We start from the raw sequence: 20,682 nt of genomic DNA on the forward strand, positions 1-20,682 counted from the left end.
AAAAGTCGGTAGCGATGGAACAGGCTGATCTGTCGTTCCCAGTGTCTGTGCCGCGTTCGGCGCTCGAGGCTCACCCTCCGATTGGAGAACTGTGCTATGCTGGGCGCTGCCCGAAGGAGCGGGATATCGAGGTCCAACACAGTTCATGACGATCGTATTCGGAATGTACACGGGAACCAGCTTAATTGGCCGAATCGCGGACATCACACAAAGCCCGCCGCGAGCGCGGCTTCTCACGCTGCGCCTAATGTGAACACAGAGTCATTGCTGTCGTGAAAAAGGCATCGCAGGACTGAGCTGCCCAGTAATAGCTACGGCTTCATCACAAATAATCGTTTGACTCGTGAGAGAAAACTTGATACTGAACTTACAGCAACACAGACGCCGCTTTCGATCGTTCTTTCGCGAGCACCTCGGCGGCTTACCTAGACCGCCTAGACCTAGGTACCCCGGGCACCTATGTCTACGTCACGTGATTCGCGGGAAGTGAATGATGATAGTGATGGTACTTAATGGCCTCTTTGAATCGAGGAGTCAGTATATTTATTATCTTTACGAATCGAGGCGACAGCATGCGCCATCTCGCCTACGTTAGTCATTTAATTAAATTTAGTTAAAGGAGCCATGCATACCAGATACTTTTGTTTTATTTAAAGATATAGCTATATTGGTAATAGTGTCAAAAGCAAGCAACGTTTAAACGTTGAAAGCAAGGGCATTTTCAACGCAGTGCCTATTCTGTGGACCAGACCACAGGATAATGTTCAGCTTTGTTCTGTGGACCAAGATTGCCAAGATTGTGGTAGAGCTTTCATCCCCTCTTCCCCTCCTCACAGCACTGGGTTGTATGCAGGTGAGCTCCCTACTGAGCAGCCTTTGCCTATCCCCCCCCCCAGTGCACTTTCCTCTTTCTTCCACCAAATCACTTCTCTCTCTTCTCTGGTAGAGTAGGCCACGTACATTTAATATTTGTTTTGTAGGTGGTTGGTCTACAAACATTTGCGGGTTGGGGGGGGGGGGGGGGGGGGGTGGGCTGGCCATAGAGATAATATGGGCTGGCCAACTTAACTTAGCGTTTTATGCGTGGTTTGTCCACAGGTTTGTGCTCTGGTTTACAAAAAACCTAGGCTATGAACTCTAGTAACACATATTTTTGACGCCTATTTTTAACGTACCGCAACATTTTTTTTAGCCATTTTTAGCAAGCCTGCCCTTAAGTCAACTGCAGCCATGCCAAGCTTGTTGTTCTACAACAAAGTTCGCGCGGGACAAATACGGCGCAAACCATGGCGCAAACTGAGCGTCCTGTAGCGTTAAAACGGTCGGGATCATGTCATCCGGAGCTGAAGACGTTTCTTTGCCTGCCTAATTTTTGTGAGCGTGAACTCTGCCGCATTTCGCCGCATCGTGGTGTGGAACGTGGGGCTGGCCGCTTCGGACGTCTTTGTTTACGCTACCTGCATCGCTTGCTGTGCGTAAAGGGGAATGCTGTTCTGATTAACGGAGATGAAACCGTAGGGGGGGGTGGGGGGGGGGGGTAGAGGTATGCAGCTTGGCTGTAAAAGTCTCTTGTCTTCGAAGCACGAAGCGTTCTAGCTCGAGGCGTAAACGAGAGTCTCGGTGTTTTAAATGCGGAGCATTTCTTAGACTCGCCAACTCCTCCGTCCATAGACGTCCGCAGCTCATGACGTCACGTCGAGGCGCAGGTGCGCGCCTCTCCCCCGTACCCTCCTCGCTCACAACAACAGCTGCGGCGGTGCGGCAGGAGCGCGTCTGCGCGCGCATGCGCCGTAGCTGCCCCGTGCGCCTCCTTGCTTTCAACAACAGCTGCGGCGGCGCGGGGGGAACGCGTCTGCGCGCGCATGCGCAGTAGTTACCCCGTGCGCTCCGTCGCGCTCAGCAGCAACAGCGGCAGGTGTACACGTGATAGCGGCGTGACAGCTGCGTGACAACAGCGTGGTGGGTGGCGTGGAAAGGTCGCGCGCTTGTGTACGGAAGTGCGCGCATGCGCGTCTCTCCCCCATACTCCTCTCCCTCGACAGCGCGCGCAGTGTATATAAGCGGCGAAGCGCGCGTTCGAACTTCAGTCAAGTGCGTCTTTGCTTGCCTTTCGTTTGGCTCCAGATGAAGTATAAGCGATGGAAGCAACAGTACCGTCAACAAGTTAAGCATTCCGAACCCTCCCCACATCCAAACGGTAACCACAAACTACCCAATTACGCAACTTTCACGCAATACAACCACCCCTATGTGACGCATTTACTCGAGTTCCCCCCGTGGGAAGATGCGGGCAGGCGGCTTTTTTTTTTTTTACAACGCGTTACGAATCGCTTTCGCTAGAGACATAAACGAGTGTCCGGGTGTTGCAGTACCGTGACATGAGACGACGATTACGACGACAGGAGATGCCAACAGCCCCAGCCCCTAAGCGGCTTGGCCCCTTAAAAGAAGTAGGTGCTGTCAGAAGTAATTGGAGCACGGGAGCTGTGGCCGAACCGCATAGGAGCGCCGTGTAGCTGCACCGGCAGTAAACGAAAGGAGCAGAACACGCATGCGCGCCTGCCGATGGTGATAGCCATTCGATACTTCTCGAACCACTTTTTTAACACGGCTTCGAGCAAATTATTCGCAGCATACTGGGCTCATAGAAGAGGCGGTATCTGGCAGCGTCGCTCACACCCTTCCAGCGCATGTGAGCTGCTGGAGAGGCGTCGCAATCACGCGGATCTGAGGTGACAATTTTTCTTTACTAATATTTTTAGGTGGGTATGCTATCAGCGCCATCGCCGAGACCAGCATTCTGCGAATAATTTGCTCGAAGCCGCGTTAAAAGACGTGGTTCAAGAAGCATAGATAGGCAGGCGCGCATGCGTGTTCTGCTCCTTCAGCTACACGGCGCTCCTAAGGCCCCTGACCTTAGTTCGGCCATAACTCCCGTGCTCCAATTACTTCTGACGACGCCTGTACGTGGCGTTACAAGTTACACAGAGTTAGTGGTCACGTGATTTTTTTTCGCTCTTGGACTCCTTCGCCCTTGCCGAAAACTGCCTCCCGTATAGTGTTCCGCCCTGCGGTCTCTCGAGTTCTGACGAGCTTAATCTGGCTGTGTACTCCAAAAGAAATAACTGTTCTCTCGGAAGTTGCTCAGCATTTTGTTGCCGCTATTCCAGTTCGCGATTCATTTGAAGCGGGCCGTGATATCTAAGGAGAAATGAAAAGTGTACGCCCAGTGATTTTGAGTGGTGGCCAAAATATATAAAACGACAGCGTTTTAAATGAATTTTCGCGTAGAAGTGGCTGTCAAGTGTGCCATGCCAATCGCGCAAATTCATTGCAGCACGAATGATACTTCCTCAGAGCCATGCGCAATAACTGCATGCTTTCAATAATGATAGACATTAGCGCGTGTATGCTTCGATTTCAAAAAGAAAAAAAAAATCAAATGGTTCCTCCTGTTGAATCTAACCAAAAATTCTGGATAAATTAGAAAGTTTTGTATTCAGATTTGAATTGCATGTTTTCTGGTTATGTTGTGTTAGCATCAAGAATTTTTCGGTTTTTCTTCATTAGGCTGCTTGGTTTTATAACAGCTTTTTAGCAAGAGATTTCCTCCTCCTCCTTACAGTTGTTCATTTTGCAAAGGACATAAGCATGTGCCCCATGCACGATGCACATGTGCTCAGCCATCTCACAAGCATCAGCTGCTTAAGTGGGCTGGGAAATTATATGTACTGTTCCTGTAAATAAAGATTCTTATTATTATTATCCGCTCGTACAGCCGGCTGTGAGGTAGGTCGGTGCGCCAAGACAGCACATGAAAGAAAACAGCGTGTTTACGGAGTCACGAAACGTTCTCGTCTGCGGCCGCACAACCAAATGCACTGAAGTGGGAAGGTTCTCGCACAAGGGTAAAGACAAACGCAAGCGAAAAGAAGAAACTTGTAGAGCAGACACGCAACTACACACCGCAACTTAGAGCTCATCGGACCGGCTCGTCAACGCTGCCGCCCAAAGTCCCTCCAACTCGCGACCAGAGAAGTATTAACTCTATGACCAGTGACCAGAGCGCACACCCGGGAAGGCGCAGATCTGAAACTGAAATAAACGTTGCACACCATAGTTGCACGACACGACCACGCCGAACAGCACCGCCAGGCGTCGCCTCAAATGGTCCACAAAATAAGGCTGAGCATTATCCTGTGGTCTGGTCCACAGAGAATAGGCACTGCGCATTTTCGCAATGGGAGGCAGTGAGGCCAAAAAACCGGAAATCCGCAAGGGGCGCTGCCGTCGATTACTAGAGAGTAAATAGTGTTGTTCAATCAAGAAAAAAAAAATAATAGTTCGCTTGACCAACCACCTGACTGGTTCCCTCTTTTGAACGCTTGTGTGTGTTTGCCTGAATTTTGATGTATAATTGCTTCTCATAACTTCAGGTTCGCTTCAGGTTTGCTTGTATTCGTCGTACTGCAACGTCTGACCGTATTTTCCCATGTAATAAAGAAAAAAAAAAATAATAATAGTGCAGTGGATACAGTTACCGCCTGCCACTCGTTGTCCCAGGGTTCGAACCCCGGCGTATGCCATTTTTTCTTTTTTCGGAAACCATGAACACTAATCAAAGCAAATGCTGTGTGCTAAACACCGACTTATTTAATGCTTGCTTTGATTAATGACAGCAAAAAAATCTGCAGAAATTCACAGAATTGTCTACTAATGCCTAACGTTCTTGTGCCACTTGTGTTGAATGGGAGTTCTTTGCAGCCAAACATGAGTATGAGTAGCAAAAGACGTTGGTTTATTTTATTCTTTTTAAGTTTTGTTTGTTTCTTTTTTGGAATGATGCAAATTTTAGAATTATAGTGATGAAGCGCCTTTAGTTGGCTGATAATACTTTTTTCCGAATGTGCAAGGCGTACTGCAGAGTTGGACCGTTTACGCTGTTTTTTATTCGCATTTCTGATGTTCTTTTGTGGGCTTTTTAGTTTATTCTTCGGTTGTGGAAGGAAATGCATAACATGCATATTTTTGATTTTGTGAGATAATGTTTGTGAAAATTTTATTTTTTATGTTTGTCTTTTTTTTTAAATGCTGTTCGACAAATCATCCCCAGTTACGCTATTGTAACAATTAAAGCTGTTTTTTTCCGCCAAATCTGCATTTCTGTGGAAATGCTAGGCATTACACGGTCCTGGCTGCGGAGGTACTCGGCAAAGAATGTTACCCATTACATTTTGGGCATAGAGAGTCGCATAGTCTTGCTCTCGGCCAAGTGGTTGAGTGGGTTATGATATGACGGTTGTAAATGCCTCTCTTCCCCTACCAAAGGCACCTACTTGTGAGAGATCTGGAATATTTGACTGAACTGTTCCCAAGCAGCTTTCGCTTCTCAAAGTTGCACTCGGTAGAAAATTCATCCTAAAGACTTCGTATATGACAAGCTCTCATTCGGGATAGCCTACATTTTCTTTGGCATTCCAAACCTGCCTTCCTTCTCGCGTTGAAAAGAAGTGGAGGGAAAGGAACACTGGGCCGCGCAGCCTTTTTCGCGGCAATGGTGGCTCAGGGCACACGCGAAATGTTCAGCTCTTGTGACATCCCACAGCAGGGGCGAGCATTTTTTTCTTCAAGGACAAATACACACAAAGCGTGATGGTCTCTACCTTATGGAAAAATAGTTTAACAGGGGTCGTCCTGTTTCCCGAAATTATTGGTTTTGTCAGGGGTGGATGGAAGATTGGCACGCCCATCCTTATGACGACCGAGACTTATTTTTTTAAAGCGATGCAACAAAAGAGAGCTTAGAGTCCTACTTTCACCACAGTTTGATCCGTCATCATACAAAACGTTCGTGTCAGCGGCGTCCAGTCACTTCTGGGGTCCCACAGGGAAGTGTATTAGGTCCCATGCCTTTTCTATTTTATATCAATGACATTGTAGATGTAGTTAACCCTGGTGTTCAGATTCGACTCTTTGCGGATGATTGTATTCTGTATAAAAATGTTAATTCGGCAACTGATCAAGACGACCTGAACAATAGCCTAGGAGACATTCTGAAATGGTGTGATGAATGGGGCATGATTCTTAATGCTAACAAGCGTGTGTATCTTCCTGTCACTCGTAAAAAAACAACACTCAAGCATGTGTACAAACTAGGTTCATTGCCGCTGGAAGAGGTGAATAACTATAAGTATTTAGGCGTGACACTAACAATTAACTTGTCCTGGAACCTTCACATCAACAACGTTTGCTCTTCTGCCTTCCGAAAGCTTTGTTATCTAAAACACAAACTTAAAAGTGCCCCGCCTAGCGTTAAACTTTTAGCTTACGTAGCATTAATAAGACCCAAGCTCGAATACACATGCACCGTTTGGGATCTGTATACAGAAGTTAACAAACATTGATAACCTTGAACGAATTCAAAGAAAAGCTGTGCGGTTTATACATAACAAATTTTCCCGAACTGATTCACCCACCGAACTAATTAAAATTAACGACCTACCTTTACTAAAAATTCAAAGACAGCAATTCAGACTTGACTTTCTTTCCCTACTCGTAGGTAACAAATTAGCACTCGACCCTTCACTGTTTGTATCGCCCGGCACCGCCAACCCCACGCGCTTACTCCTTACTTTGCACGAACTAATCTTTTCAAGTTTTCTTTTTTTCCACGCACTATTAGTGAGTGGAATGACCTAGCCACCACAAATGTGCTGTCATAAAGTGGTGTATTGCTGTTGAACTGTGCTCACTTGTATCGCCCACCCTGCTTGGACCTAGTGTCCGCAGTATGTTATAAATAAATAAATAAATAAACAAATAAATAAATAAATAAATAAATAAAGATATCTGCGTGAAGGAGCGCCAATGAACAAATCCGTGTTAAGAAAAACGAAAGGTGAAGCGATTACATGACTTGAAAAGCACATCGACTGCATAGCGAAGTGTTTTTCTAAGTTTTAAATTGATTTCATTTATAGTTTCGTGTTTTAATTCTGTTTAAAATTTATTCTTATGTTCTGAATCATCTTTAAACTCCCCGAGTTCTCGAAGTTTGCTTCGCGATCTCCTTCCACCTTCCGGTTACAAATGCATTCGATCAGTCTCCTACACGTTACACCGCTGCTTGTTTCCTTAATTAAGCCACTGCCGGGTTAAAGCGCGTGTTTCAGGAAGCTTCGCACTTCAACGCATTTGGAGCCTCTGAAGTCGCTATAAGCACGCACACGAACAAAAAATAGCCGCACAGCCATGAACTTCGAAGAGGTGCTGTGTGACACGTGGGGAAGGGATAGGCTCTGGACATATAAGGAAATTACACAACACTATAGGCTGAGTCGTCTTAAACTTGCGGCAGCTCACAGATCCCTCACAAGAGGACGATCAGTAGCGTGGCGTAGGCTGCAGACATTCACTTTCCCCCACCCCGCCCTATGCCATTGACAGTACCCAGAAAGGTACCAGGGCACATGCAAATGGTGTGGACTGCCAGCTGCTTCACTGACCCACATGGTCTGGGCCTGCCATCTCAAACCCCAGTCCGGGCACCCCGGATTCCACATCAGCAATTCCGAGCAGTGGGAGGTCGTGGTGCTCAGCTGCATTCCCGAAGTACAAGCTGCGGTCATCCAGCTGGCGGAAGACGCCGCCAGGGTCCATGGGCTCCTGGCCGCCGTCTGATGAAGCGCCCACCCGGGACCTCCCTCTCGGGTGGTTACGCTCAGCAAAGATGACAAATAAAGTTTCATCTCTCTCTCTCTCTCTCGCTTTTTTTGACGCCTCGCGCTTTAAAAACATCCACATAAAGTTGGCTTTGCCGCATGGGATCTTGTAAGAAGGCATCGAGAGAGAGAGAGAGAGAGAGAGAGAGAGAGAGAGAGAGAGAGAGAGAGAGAGAGAGAGAGAGAGAGAGAGAGAGAGAGAGAGAGAGAGAGAGTCCATAGGGCCGCCACGACGTCCAGTGCCCGCGACGAAGAGTACCGAAAAATGTATGAAATCGTAACGTAATACAGCTATGCTATGAAAAAGTACATATTATCCTGCCCTTAAGTGTGGTTTAGGCATCTTGTTCGTGCGCTCCATGCATATGCAAAAAAAAAAAAAAAAAAAAAAACCTAGTTGTCCCACACTGAGATTCGAACCAATGAAAGCTGATTGGAAGGCGGACACTCTATCCACTACACTATGTCCCGTCCAGTATTCCGCAGCGGTGCCCCTAGCGGATTTCCGTATTTCTGGCTTCAATTTCCCTGTGCCGCTTTTGCCACTATTACAATATTCTAGTTCACTGTACTTCAATGTTCTGCCGAAAGACGACAGGCTAATCAACTTGCCCCGTGCTTGCCCCGCCTCGGGGGGCAACTGAAGACCGGCTTTCGGTACTTGGGGCCTATGGGGAGTTTCGCAACTGGTATATACCCAGTAACTCTGCTCTGTTTCATCTGGAGCAGACTGCGGAACGCCCTGTTAACCATCAGTCCTCCTAGATGGCGCCACCTTACTGCGCAGGACCGCTGTCTGCCCTCGCTTTCTTTTTGGCCATATTACACCTGGCTTTCTTTTTTTTTAACGTTTGGTAGTAGTCCTTTCGTGAAACATTGGATATGATCGACAAACAGGGTCACATCGGACAATGTTGCTTAAGCCAAGCCACCAGTGTAGTGTGAGACAACTACAAAACGCTGGACTGCTGTGCAGCTATAGGCACGTTGTGCTGATGTTTGCCTCAGAAGCAGCAGCGCCGTTTTCTATAACTTGGTGGTTCGAGGGGTCATTTCTTGTAGGAAAGATGCCACGCATATCACGGGCTGGGTTCGTAGCATTCATATTACGTAAGTGTCAGTGCCCTGTCCTAGACAGCAACAGCCGGGATTATCACGAGTCACGCATGGGCCCCCACACAAAGAAGGCATCTAAGGTAACGTCACGATAACAAGGCCGAGAAAAACAAAGTGGCGCAGACGAAAATACATTAGCTGTTGATATTGTAGCCGACCAGTCAGATTTCAGATAATACAAATGGCAGGGAGGAACCGATGCATTCATCATGGCAGTCTTTCTTTACACCGTGTCTCAGTGTCAACCCCATAGATCGTTGGCACGGCATGCTGCAGGCAGTGGGTGATAACGGGTCGAGGAATCACCACTCCTTTACTGATGGCCTAGCGTGCACTGCAGACAACTTTAGTAGGAAAACTGCTGCGTTCACAGCGGCCTCTGTCCGGTGCAACGTGCCTATAACAAGCATGGCGCGCGCAGTACCTACAGCAGTACACACTGCTGCTTCTGTGTTTACATAGAAGCAGCAGTGCGCACTGCTATTGGTGTATACTTTTGTACATGTACATGTACGTGCACCTTTGTAACTTCCATTGTTTACCCCACCATTCTTACTGCCATAAAAAGAATATGAGTTACATTCAAGCGTAAATAGCTTGTTCTGTGAGCTTGTAAGCTTTTCCTAACTTGCTTTTGGCGGCCTCAGTAAATCGCACACCTGCCCATAATACGTCATGGGTTCTAGTGCGGGAAATGAGCTAGAGGGTCGCATGGCCATTCTCTTTTTTCCTTATTGTACAGCTTATTTGAGTGATGTTTGCATTAAAAGTGAAGTGGTGTCAGTGTTGCTCTAACAAGGCAATCTTTCGAATTTGCATAGTAACTTCATGGCCTGAGAGGCCATGAAGACAAAACACAAGTTTGGTTCATTCGAAAGATTGCCTCGTTAGAATCATACTGACACCACTTTTAACACACACTTCACTCAAATAAGCTATATAATTAGGAAAAAAGGGAATGGTCATGCGACCCACTAGCTCATTTTCCACAACAGAACCTATGATGTCATATCAGCCAGCTCTGCGATTTGCGGGAAAGCAAACGCGAATTAAGCAGAGCTTATCAGCTTGCCGAACAAGCTATTTGTGTTTACATTTAGCACATTCTTTTTATAGCAGTAAGAATGAGAGAAAAACAGTGGAAGTTACGAAAGCACACGTAAACATATCAGTACCGATGCATACTGTGGTACGGCGCGCACAATGCTTGTTTCAGCTGCACGGCAGTCTGCCGCTTTCAAATTGTCTTACATGCACTGGCCGATTGGCGCAAGCGACGTGACCCTGTTTGTCGAGGATATTCCATGTTTCACAAAACGATTACTTTCTACACTAACAAAAACAAGCCAGGTGCAAATACGGTCAATAAACAAAGCAATGGCAGACAACAGTCCGTGCATGATTATGGTAGCGCCATCTGGGAAGACTGACGGCAAGCAGCACTGCAGCCGAATCACGTAGTGCAAGCTTGTTTGTATACGGCCACTTATGACTTCATTGCTGACGTCCCGAAAACGTACGTTTTGGTGGGAGAATCAAAATTTTAACCTAAACTGATTAATTTCTCCGTGAATACGGCATCATTTGTACATGAAATCTTTTGAATAAAACAAACTTGCATTTTGTCTTCATGGCCCCTTTAAAGCCACAGTCAGCACAGGAGATAAACCAAACATGCAACACTGAACCTCCCTATCACCACTTCTACAGATAAGCTTTTTGCCACGGGCCTCTTTCATTCCCTTCGCTCTCACCTCAATCTCCATCGGGATTCCCAGCTTTCTCGGCTCTGCCTTAGCCGTCAAGGCCAATGGTTACTGGTTCAGGCGGGTATATCTCCAATTCCCGTCTCCCTCATTACCCCTCCCGACGCAATTTCGGCACCCAGCCTTCGGCACCCAGCCCTCTCCCGTCAAACATGTCCCCTGTCCTTCATGCAGGTCATCGTCATGCGGCTGCACAGCATCATTCTCCTCTTTTCGCGACCCAGGGAATTGCTTACACAGATGCCTCCTTTGTAGCGCCTCGAGGCTCGTGCGGTTACATTCTGTACCACCCTCACCTTGCTGAAGAAGAAACCCACACTAGCGGCCCATACCTTCACCCTCAGGAAGCAATGACTCTTGAGGTTCTCACCATTGCCCATGCCCTTCAGTACTTTGCTTTTCTTCCCCCGTCCCCGAATACACAGTCTTTTCTGACTCTCACGCTGCTATTATACACATACAAAATCGCTCACTACCTTCTATCCTTCAACAGGAGGTCGAACGAGCAGTCTCCGCTCTACAGCCATCCATCGTTTTCCTCCGTTGAGTTCCTGGACATTCCGGGATTGACGGCAATGAGTTGGCGCATCAACTCGCTCGCGAAACTCTTCACCAGGAACCGTTGATCCCCTGGCCCGGGCCCTCGGAGGATGGTGGGAAGCTCTCCCTGCGCCGTACCATCAAGGAGGTCTACCTTCAGCTCCGTCTTGACAAACGCCTCTACCCGCCTCCTCACCCATCACTCACCGTAACTGAGGCTCGACTCCTCCGGCACATCCAAATGAATGCCCTGATCACTCCGTCCCGCCTATTCCTCTATCGCTATAGATCTGACCCCTCTTGTCCCAACTGCCCCACTGCCTACGCTGATTTACCTCATTGCCTATTCTACTGCCCGGCGGCTCAGCTATCCGGCTCGTATCCCTCCCTATCCCTTTCCATCACCACCTGGACCAACTGGCTTGGCCCTAGAACAGCGCAGACTGGTCGCCCAAATGGTCGACATGCTCGGCCTGTAGCTTCGGCCAAATAAAGGTCTTTTGTACTCTACTCTACCTGCGAACACTTTTGCACAACATGTTCTTGCTGCAGTGTTTGCACATGGCAGTTACAGCAATAAAAAACATTATTTAAGAGATCTAAACAGCTATACGAGCCTTGGTAACTTGCATGAATGGCAAGAAGGCAAGCAGAAGAGTAAAAACATGTACAGTGAAATCTCATTGACACGTTTTTCACGGGAACCAGAAAATAAAAAACTCCCCCCACCTCCCCGAAGGGGATCGTGCGGAAATGCGAATGCATTGGGTGCACCGATGAGTGCGCTGTGGCAAGCAGTCACGGAGAGAGGCGCGCGCTCCACTGCATTTATATATATTTTTCCGAGCGCAGCGAGCGGAGAGAGGGTACGCGGAGAGGAGAGACAGACCCGCGCAACACGCCCGCCCCGCGCGCGAGCTCTCTCCGCCGAGCTCCGCGATGCGAGCGCCCTCACACGCCCGAGCGCGCTCCTCCTCTCCACTCACTCTCCGCTACTCCGCCCGAGCTCCGCGATGCGAGCGCCCTCACACGCCGAGCGCGCTCCTCCTCTCCCCTTGCCCTCCGCTACTCCCGCCCGAGCTACCACGTGCTCCGGTTGCTAGGCGCGCCACAGCTGTTGCTAGGCGCACGCCGGCCAACGCACGACAACCCCCGACTAAGAAATGCATTAGCATTTAAAACGCATTATGCAAAAATCGTATTATCCAAAGAGGTTCAGAAGATGGAAAATATGCATAGCCCGTCAGCAACTCACTTTTATTGAGCCACGTTAGAGTAGCTGGTAAATTTGTGCTGCACTTTCTTCCTTTCAATGTCTAGGATATGCAATGCAAAAAAAGAAGCTGCCGGAATTTTTTCTTTGTCAGACCGTTTTGTACGACAATCTATGCTGTGCCTTACACCGGTGAAGCCAGCCGCAGGACCCTGCGATGTTGTCAACTTTTTTGCATAGGACTGGCCCATCGTAGTTCACTCCTGCTGCTCTAACTTCCTTGAACCACGTAAGCAGGGCGTTTTCCATTTGCTGATGCTTCGCACCTCGCGTTTGTTTTACACCGGGACCGAGAACTTGCAGTTTATTTCGAGGTTCCTCTTGCTGACCGACAATAGTGTTGAGCGTTGACACTGGCAAACCAAGCTCGCAAGCAAAGTCCACGTGATTTCTCTTCAGGTTCTCTTCAAATCCGTGTACAATTTCCACTTGTTCTTATAAACTGAGTGCCTTGCATTCCCTCGACATTGTCACAAGCCTGGAAGCACCATCACGCACAGCAACAAGGCAGCCAGAGGAGAACAACAAAAAAAGCCTTTGAACCACAGAGCGCCCTCAAAAACAGCAACAAGAGAGAAACAGAACAAAGAACAACGTGGGAAGCACTGAGCATGGCGAGAAGTCGGGAATGGAAGTCGCTGCCTGCTGAGAGCATTGCACACCTTCCTGCCTTGATTATGATATGTTTCGCTAGATAGTACAGTGCATAGACAGACGTATGATCATTGGACGTAGTGTAGTGTTGTTCTTTTTTTTTTCTTCATATGTAGTGTTCCCCCCCCCTTCCCAGGGATGGAATGAGCTGGATTTGCTAACAAGGAAAGTAGACATGTCGCTCCTGGTTGAATTGCAAAGCAATTATAATGCGAACGGTGACATACATTATGCTCTGCAACTCTTCGCTGGAGGAAATAATAACCAACTGAGGCTGTAGCAGACATGACTATCGTTGTGGCTAGCACGTGTGGTGTTTGTGGAGCAGCAGCTGTCACAACGTGCCTGCTTTATTGGGGCACCGTAACAGGTGTAATGGGACTAATACCACCTGTGAGACCGGCGGAGTTACCATTCCCATTTTGGGTGCAGGTTTAGAGTATTTACTGCCGTTAGTTATGAAACTTCTCCGCCTTCCTGCAGAAGACAACAAGCTCAGCACTACAAGCTCTCAAGCATGATGGCAAAGTGGGCTGTGGAGTGACAAAGCAGCTAAAATGTCCAGCCATTGCACATGGTTCACTTCCCTCTCACCAATAAGGCATGCAAACTGAGACAAGAATTCATTCAGAAGTACGGAAGATGCTTATAAAGCCCGCAGCTACTGGTGATGCAAGAAAAGCCGCACGAAGTCCATGTTTTTCCCAGCAGGGATCAACTAGTGAAGTATTAATTCCTTCCTCTACATTTCGAAAGCAAACCCAGTGTAAAGGAATGACCATGCTCCCAGGCACAGAGCCCGTTAAATTTTGTCTCATAAAGACATTTTCTATTACCACTCTGAAGTAGGTGTGCAGGGTGAGTTTTAAATGAAATCGAAGTGTGAAGTACGAGCTTCAAGACTGGTTCATTTCTTACCAATCTTCCATTAAAGGCGTTCACAAAGCGCATCAATTATCAGCAAGCTCACACGATGCATGGCAGAAGGAAAGGCTGCTTTGTAGCCTCCATCTCGTGGTGCAAAGCCACTAGGTTCCCCACTTGCGTGATGGAGCAGTCATCGCAACTTCTACAATAAATTAATAATTAAAAGGGGGGGGGGGGAGCTGCAGCAAAACAATTACTTCACTGGCTCATTTTTGCAGAGCACCATGTTGTTGAAATCAACTATTTCTTCAAACACAGTGCACACCTATCTGACCAAATAAATAATGGTAACAAGCAACTTGGTCTGTACCAACAGATTAGCATGCCTGCTTGACGCACTGGCAGGAGTGTTTTCATAAGCTACAAAATTACGAAAAGCCTGCAAACAGGTCACACCGCTGCTGCAGTATACATTGCCTGCTCGACAACTTGTGATGCCACCAATTGTGCAGGCAGGTTATTGGAACAAATAATGCCTTTCATAAGGCACATTCATATATGTACATGCATTCTTAGAAAACATACAAACACTGCACCTGGCCACTTATGGTTGGTAGTTTTTGGGGGTGCACCGAGAAGTGGCATGGCTCTGCCCACGATTTATGTCTTACTGTACGTCACAACAAAACACGAGGACGCAAGATGGGGGTGAACTTCTCGCTTCATTTTTTAACTCTGAGAAAAGAGGAGTTTTTTGTTTGGAAGAAATGCTAAGCAAACTTTTCAAGAGCACTAAGCTGTGAAAGAAAGCTTAGGTCGGCTCAATCATCCATGGAAAAAAGGATACTAGGGTTGACATTTACGCATAAGAAAACTGCATAATGGTGTCACGACCTGCGGTGGGTTCAAACCCCATCCTCGTTGCTAGTGTCACGACCCACCCCGAATTCGTAAACGAGGGAGGGTCAATGCACCGTCCAGCCGAGAGATGACTCACAGCTTGCTGACCTCAACTGACCTCGAGCAGCTGTGCTCGCCAGTGTTTATTTGGTGCGGTCATCAATGTTGCCCACCGAGCCTGGCAGGCCACCGAGCCTAGCGGCCAAAGGAAGATTATGGATGGGGGGGCATCACATGCTTGTCACAAATGGATTAGGAAACAAACTCTGGCTGAAGATATTTTAGCTCAACTTAGGTGCAAGAATTTAAAGTGGGCAAGTCATGTGATATGAATGACGGAAAACCGATGAACCATCCGGGTGAATAAACACGGGCTTAGCGCGACAAAGACAACACATACAGGAAGGACGGGACAAGCGCTTGTCCCGTCCTCCCTGTATGTGTTGTCTTTTTCACACCAAGTCAATGTTTATTCACCAGGATGCACCAACTCACCCAACAACAAGTTCTTCTAAACGATGACCCATACGTTTACCCGAGCGGATACCGAGACAGCAAATGTGAAATACAAAAATTTGGGGCGTAGCACAGACTCGGAAAGCCTGTGACAGGAGCGGTTGGAAATCTTTGGACAAGGCCTTCACCCTGCAGTGTACACGAATGGGCTCTGAATGATGAATACGATGAAGGTGTGAAAACAGGCTAGCCTATATTACAACGCTAAGAATACAAACACTCAGCTTGCCAGCATTGTGAAAATAGGCATCACCTTCCCATAAATTTTTCTGCACAATGATTTGTGACATCACCCAGTGTGAACGGTGACATGAAATTGATGGAGCTTGTTTAAGCATTTTTTATTCTAGCAAGGTATGGACGCGTAATCGTAAAATAAATGTATTTGGCAACTTTTACTGAACATATGTTATTCCAAAGCCACAAACTTAAGCCAGTAAACATTGCCAAACAAGAGAGAGAATAGATTTAATGAAAAGCAGCTATGTTAGCCTGGTGGTTGCGCTGGCCAAACAAGATGCCCTACCAGTATAAGCTTGTCGTTTCAGTTTTGATTTTAACCAAACATTCTGCCTTGGCATACAATGTGGTCAAGGGATTGATGTCATGAATGCAACAGCTATCAGAGAGAAGTGAATTCATTGAGACTTGTTTTAGGCAAAGCCAGCAGCCAGAGAGAGAGAATATTGGTGCAATCAACTACATGACCAAGCCAGCCTCAAAATTTAATGCTGGTCAACTGAGAAATATTTTTTACCCCATCTCCCAGGTGGCCGTGCCACACGGCATTGGTCAGTATTTATTCAGCTCACTCTTTCGCATCATGAGAAAATGGGAGAAAAAGGAGGAGGACGATTTTTAGTTGATGATGTTGATTGTAGGGTTTAACGCACCGACGCAACGCAGGCGATGAGGCGCGCCGTAGTGGAGGGCTCCAGATTAATTTTGACCACCTGGGGATCTTTACCGTGCGCTGAAATCTCGTACACACGGGCGTTTTTGCTTTTCTCCTCCATCAGAAAAGTGGCCGCCACTGCGGGGAATCGAACCCGCGACCTCGTGCTCAGCAGCGACAATTTTTAGTGGGAGGGAAGGCTCTAGGCTCATTTTGTAGATAGGGGAGGATAGGGAGGGATTGCTGTGGTTACTTCAAGGTAAAAGATTTGGATACGTGTCCCCGAGAAGTTTAGAGAGAAGTGCTAGCTTTAATTACTCCTTTATACGCAAGCAAAGCATTGTTTGTTGTTGAATGAAAGCACCTTGAAAGGTACTGTTTTTCGTATTTCATTTGTCTTTTCGCTAAAGCAAAAAGCTATTCAGCCTTTAGTGTCCCTTTAAAAGGTACAATATTCCTGATGAAGCAAAAAATCTGACTGCTCTCACACTGCACAAGGACATATGTGCAAGCATTTAGCGAGTTTAAATGCTTATGCCCCACATTTAGTTCGTGCTTTTAAGAGGCTTTATCATACTTAATTTACTTTAAAGACGGCATCATGCACCTGGCAAGGCCCCCCCAAGCCGCATAAAAGGGAGAAGCAGCCACACGTGCAAGCATATGCATTTCAATTTCGTGCCAAACTGTGCATGCCGCATGCCTGTTAAAGCCAGTCAAGGACATGCTCTTGTGTTATAAAGCTCCATTTACTTTTAATGTCCCTGTAAAATTTGATGCTGACAACACTCCTACTAGATAAGCAAGCCCCCTGTGAAGGCCCTTCAAGTAGCCCTGCATGGAGTGAACAAAGTGTGAACCCACGCACGGCACTCAATACAAGCTCGCAGCTGTGTGGGCAGCCACAAGTTTGGCTCGCAAAGAGCGACATGTGCAGTGTTCACACAGCGACAAGCTAAAAACGCCAAGGAGCTGACATTCACTGGCCCGGACAAAGGCATCAGTTCTCAATTCAGCAGGCCATTTTTACAAGATAGAGTACTTCGGCCTGTATTAAAAAGTGAAAAAGTACAGCTTATCCGCCGGCCTGGGGAACCAGCCAAGCAAGAAGTGCTAACTGGTGGACAGGGCAAAACAGGCACATCACTGACGAGCACCTACTCTCAGCTGAATTCCGCAGAAAGCAAGACTTACTGGGCTACTTGCTTCGACATCATTATCAGCCCATTTTGGTCCACTGCAGGATGCAGGCCCCTCCCATTCCATGTTCCTCCGACCGTTTCTGCCTTGCAATGCCCTAGTCCACCTCCTGCCTTTGAGTTTTCTGATTTCATCACTTCATCGAGTTAATGGCCTTCCCCTACTTCTAGTTCCATCGCCCGGTAGCCACTCTGTTACACCAATGGTTCACCAGCTGTCAGTTCTTTGCATTACATGCCCATCTTAAGTCAACTTCTCCCTCTTAATTTGAGCTATGATGTCTTCCTCTCAAGTCTGTTTTCTGATATGGGATGCTCATTCCTATCTCCAAGTGCTACTCCCATTGTCCTTTTTTGCATTGCCTGTTGGGCTGACCTCGGTTTTTCCTCCAAGGCACTTAGCAAGATGCCAAGTCTCTTCCCTTAAGTCATCACTGGCAGTGGGCCTTAGTTGTATACCACTATCTTCAGCACTGGAGGGAGCCTACTGTTTATTATTTGAGTGTGCTTGCCGAATGCCATTAAGCCCACATTTATTCTACGCCGGATTTCTCTTTCATGGTTGGCATCAGCGCTGACAACTTGCCCAAGACAGTTATATCCATCCACCCTTTCAAGCGTTTCATTACCTATGCTAAAAGTTAGATATTCTGCATGCCTGTTCAACATCACTTTCGATTTCCTCGTATTCATGTTTAATCCTATTAGAGAGCTTTAGCATTAAACCAAATGTGTGGGCACACACAGACATGTACACGCATGCCTGAAGGCAGTAGTTTCAATCTATATCTGATAAAAACTCCTCAGACCACTACCCTGTTCATGCAGCTGGAGGTGGGGTGTTGCATGCCCCTAGATATGGGCCTAGGAGGAGGACATGAGCGCAGAAGGTGGCTGTCACTCCTGCTATGCAGCTGCCTTCCATTTTTTATGACAATTCTGATGTAAGCAAAGCACTAAACTGCAATGGCAACAGCCAAAAATAACACACCTGGCAGTCGGCCCGTCTGGAACCAAGAACGACCAGTCAAGGCCACAACACAAGCCTGGCTGTCTGAGCCTTTCCAAACAAGGTTCACCCACTTCTGCAAATGTGGACACACATTAAAGAACCACAGCAGCAATGCAAGGAAATTGCATACACGCTCTTGTATAGCAAGAAAATAACATGCATTTGTTATTTTACTCACAGTTGGCAATCTTGATTTGTTTTCCCATTCCTAATTAATGGCATTAGTGAATATAAGGCCACATTCATTTCACAGTGGTGAGGAAAGCTTGCCTAGCTACTATCAGAAATATTTTATAGCCAAGGCAAATAACATGTTCTGGACAAAGCATTGGAAAAAAAAGCGCTATTTACAATAATGATGAAAATAACAAAAAACAAAAGATTCGTTGTGGGCTAGATTCTGCATGAGTCAGCACAACAGAATGCAACGCAAAAAAAGTATGTCAAAAAATTATATGTATGACCGTAACCTCCGTGCATAGAAAAAGTTATGCTACGCCAATACAGCTATTTTGCAGCTAGCAAAATGTTATGAACGATTTATACAGTTTTGCTATAGTAATAAAAAAAAGCAGTGCTATGCAGTCCTTCTTTTGTAACTCACTATCAGAGTTTGTTTTATGTTGAGTTCAATTTCCAAAACAGCATTATTTTATGCAAATGACACCATCACCTGATTTAGTGAGAGTCACCCTTTACCTTCCTCAGCAGATTGATTCTGCAAAACTTGAGAGCATATATCAAATGAGAAACACCAGCAGCAGCTAGAAAACAGGGAACCTCCTCAGGTGCTTTTTGCAGTGGATATATCTGCACAGTTTGTAAAATGATGGGTGACTCAGGAAGTCAAGCATACATGGCCATTTAAAACTTGCTTGTTTATTATTTCACGAATTTCAAGTTTATGGTACTGGAACTAGCTACCAAACAAGGAAACGAAACAAAGCAAACACAAAGGGCAAACATATAAAAATCATTCACATGGAAGAAACATATTGGGATGAAACATTTTCCACAGCATCCATTTAAGAATTGAGAACACACAACAACTGGTTGTAATGTAGTGGTGGCAAAGGTCTCACCATTTTATGGCAGCACATTGAAGCTGGCTGAACGAGCACATATTGAACAAAATCACAACAAAGGTATTTCCTTAATACCTGCCTACTAAGACATGAATTAGCTCACTAAAAAATTCACACTTTGTCCTAACTCCAACTATAACTTGAACAGTTCCATGGTTACAAAATGCAATGTGACATAAGCGATGACAGTGCATGGTGGAATGGCAATGTCAGAGAGTACAGCATTATATTTGCACTTACACAGGGCACATTGCCTGAATGAACTTTGCTTTGCAGGGCTTGTGGAGATAGCAAAGTGTCATCAGAGTATAAAAGCCTTCTGACTGAGCTATGGCCTCCCTTTTCCAAGGGTATCACAGTAAAGTTTCTCATTTGCCACCCGGTTAGTACCCGTGAACATTTCTGCAAACATCAGACTGATGACATATACAAGGGATGCACAAACAGGGTAATTCTCCACAAGAACAAGTGGACAGGTACTCGGTGATGATCCAAACCACAAGAAGGAAATCCGGCACAAAACGGTGGGGGGTGCTCGGCAAGCACTCTCAAATAATGAATGCAGTAGGCTACTGCTATCACTGAAAAGGACGGTATACAACCGATACGTACTACTTGCGATGACTTATGGGGCAGGTGCCTTAGGTCAGCTCAATGCTTAGAAACAAAAAGCGAGCCTCTTTGATCAATGAACAAACTCGGGAGGGTGATATCATAGATCGAATTTAAAAAAAAGTTCATGAGCCACTCCACACTGTGAAGGTGGATGACCAGCAGAAGTCTGGACTATACGCAGCCTCCCAACTACAACTACAGAAGACAAATGAAATACAATATATGGAGATGGGCAACGTGTCTTGATGACGGGGCTCCTGCCCCAAGGAGCTGGAGGAAACTAACTAGACACGTAAGTGCTTGAAACGCTGACAAAGAGAGAGCGGTGAGAACAAAGACGGCGATGAAACGCATAAGCTCGAGGTCCAAATCATGTTTTCAGCTGCTTGAGACTTTGATGGTGACTGCTTGCTAATAGCACACACAATGGGACGTTCATTTTAAAACGCTTGAAACTATGAAACATGCTTCGAAAACAAGTGGAGCCCTGGGAGTTTTTGTTTTTTTTGCACATGAAAAATGC

General features: G+C 46.6%; 1 protein-coding gene across 2 annotated transcripts in view; it reads left to right on the plus strand.

Annotated features, from left to right (window-relative positions):
* Positions 1-732: 732 nt before the first annotated feature.
* Positions 733-20,682, plus strand: part of LOC144149826 (luciferin 4-monooxygenase-like) — a 146,564-nt gene continuing 126,614 nt past the window's right edge. The window contains exon 1 of one of the 2 annotated variants that reach the window (XM_077681504.1): positions 733-853. In XM_077681504.1, coding sequence (XP_077537630.1) covers positions 761-853 — 93 coding nt within the window. In that variant the 5' untranslated portion in view covers positions 733-760. Of the gene's footprint in view, positions 854-2,426; positions 2,733-20,682 lie in introns of those variants that run through there. The other variant, XM_077681513.1, reaches the window with a different exon arrangement.

The sequence above is a fragment of the Haemaphysalis longicornis genome, unplaced genomic scaffold (genome assembly GCF_048455015.1).
Source record: "Haemaphysalis longicornis isolate Haplotype H1 unplaced genomic scaffold, Haemaphysalis longicornis Haplotype H1 scaffold_1, whole genome shotgun sequence".
Classification (NCBI taxonomy): domain Eukaryota; kingdom Metazoa; phylum Arthropoda; class Arachnida; order Ixodida; family Ixodidae; genus Haemaphysalis; species Haemaphysalis longicornis.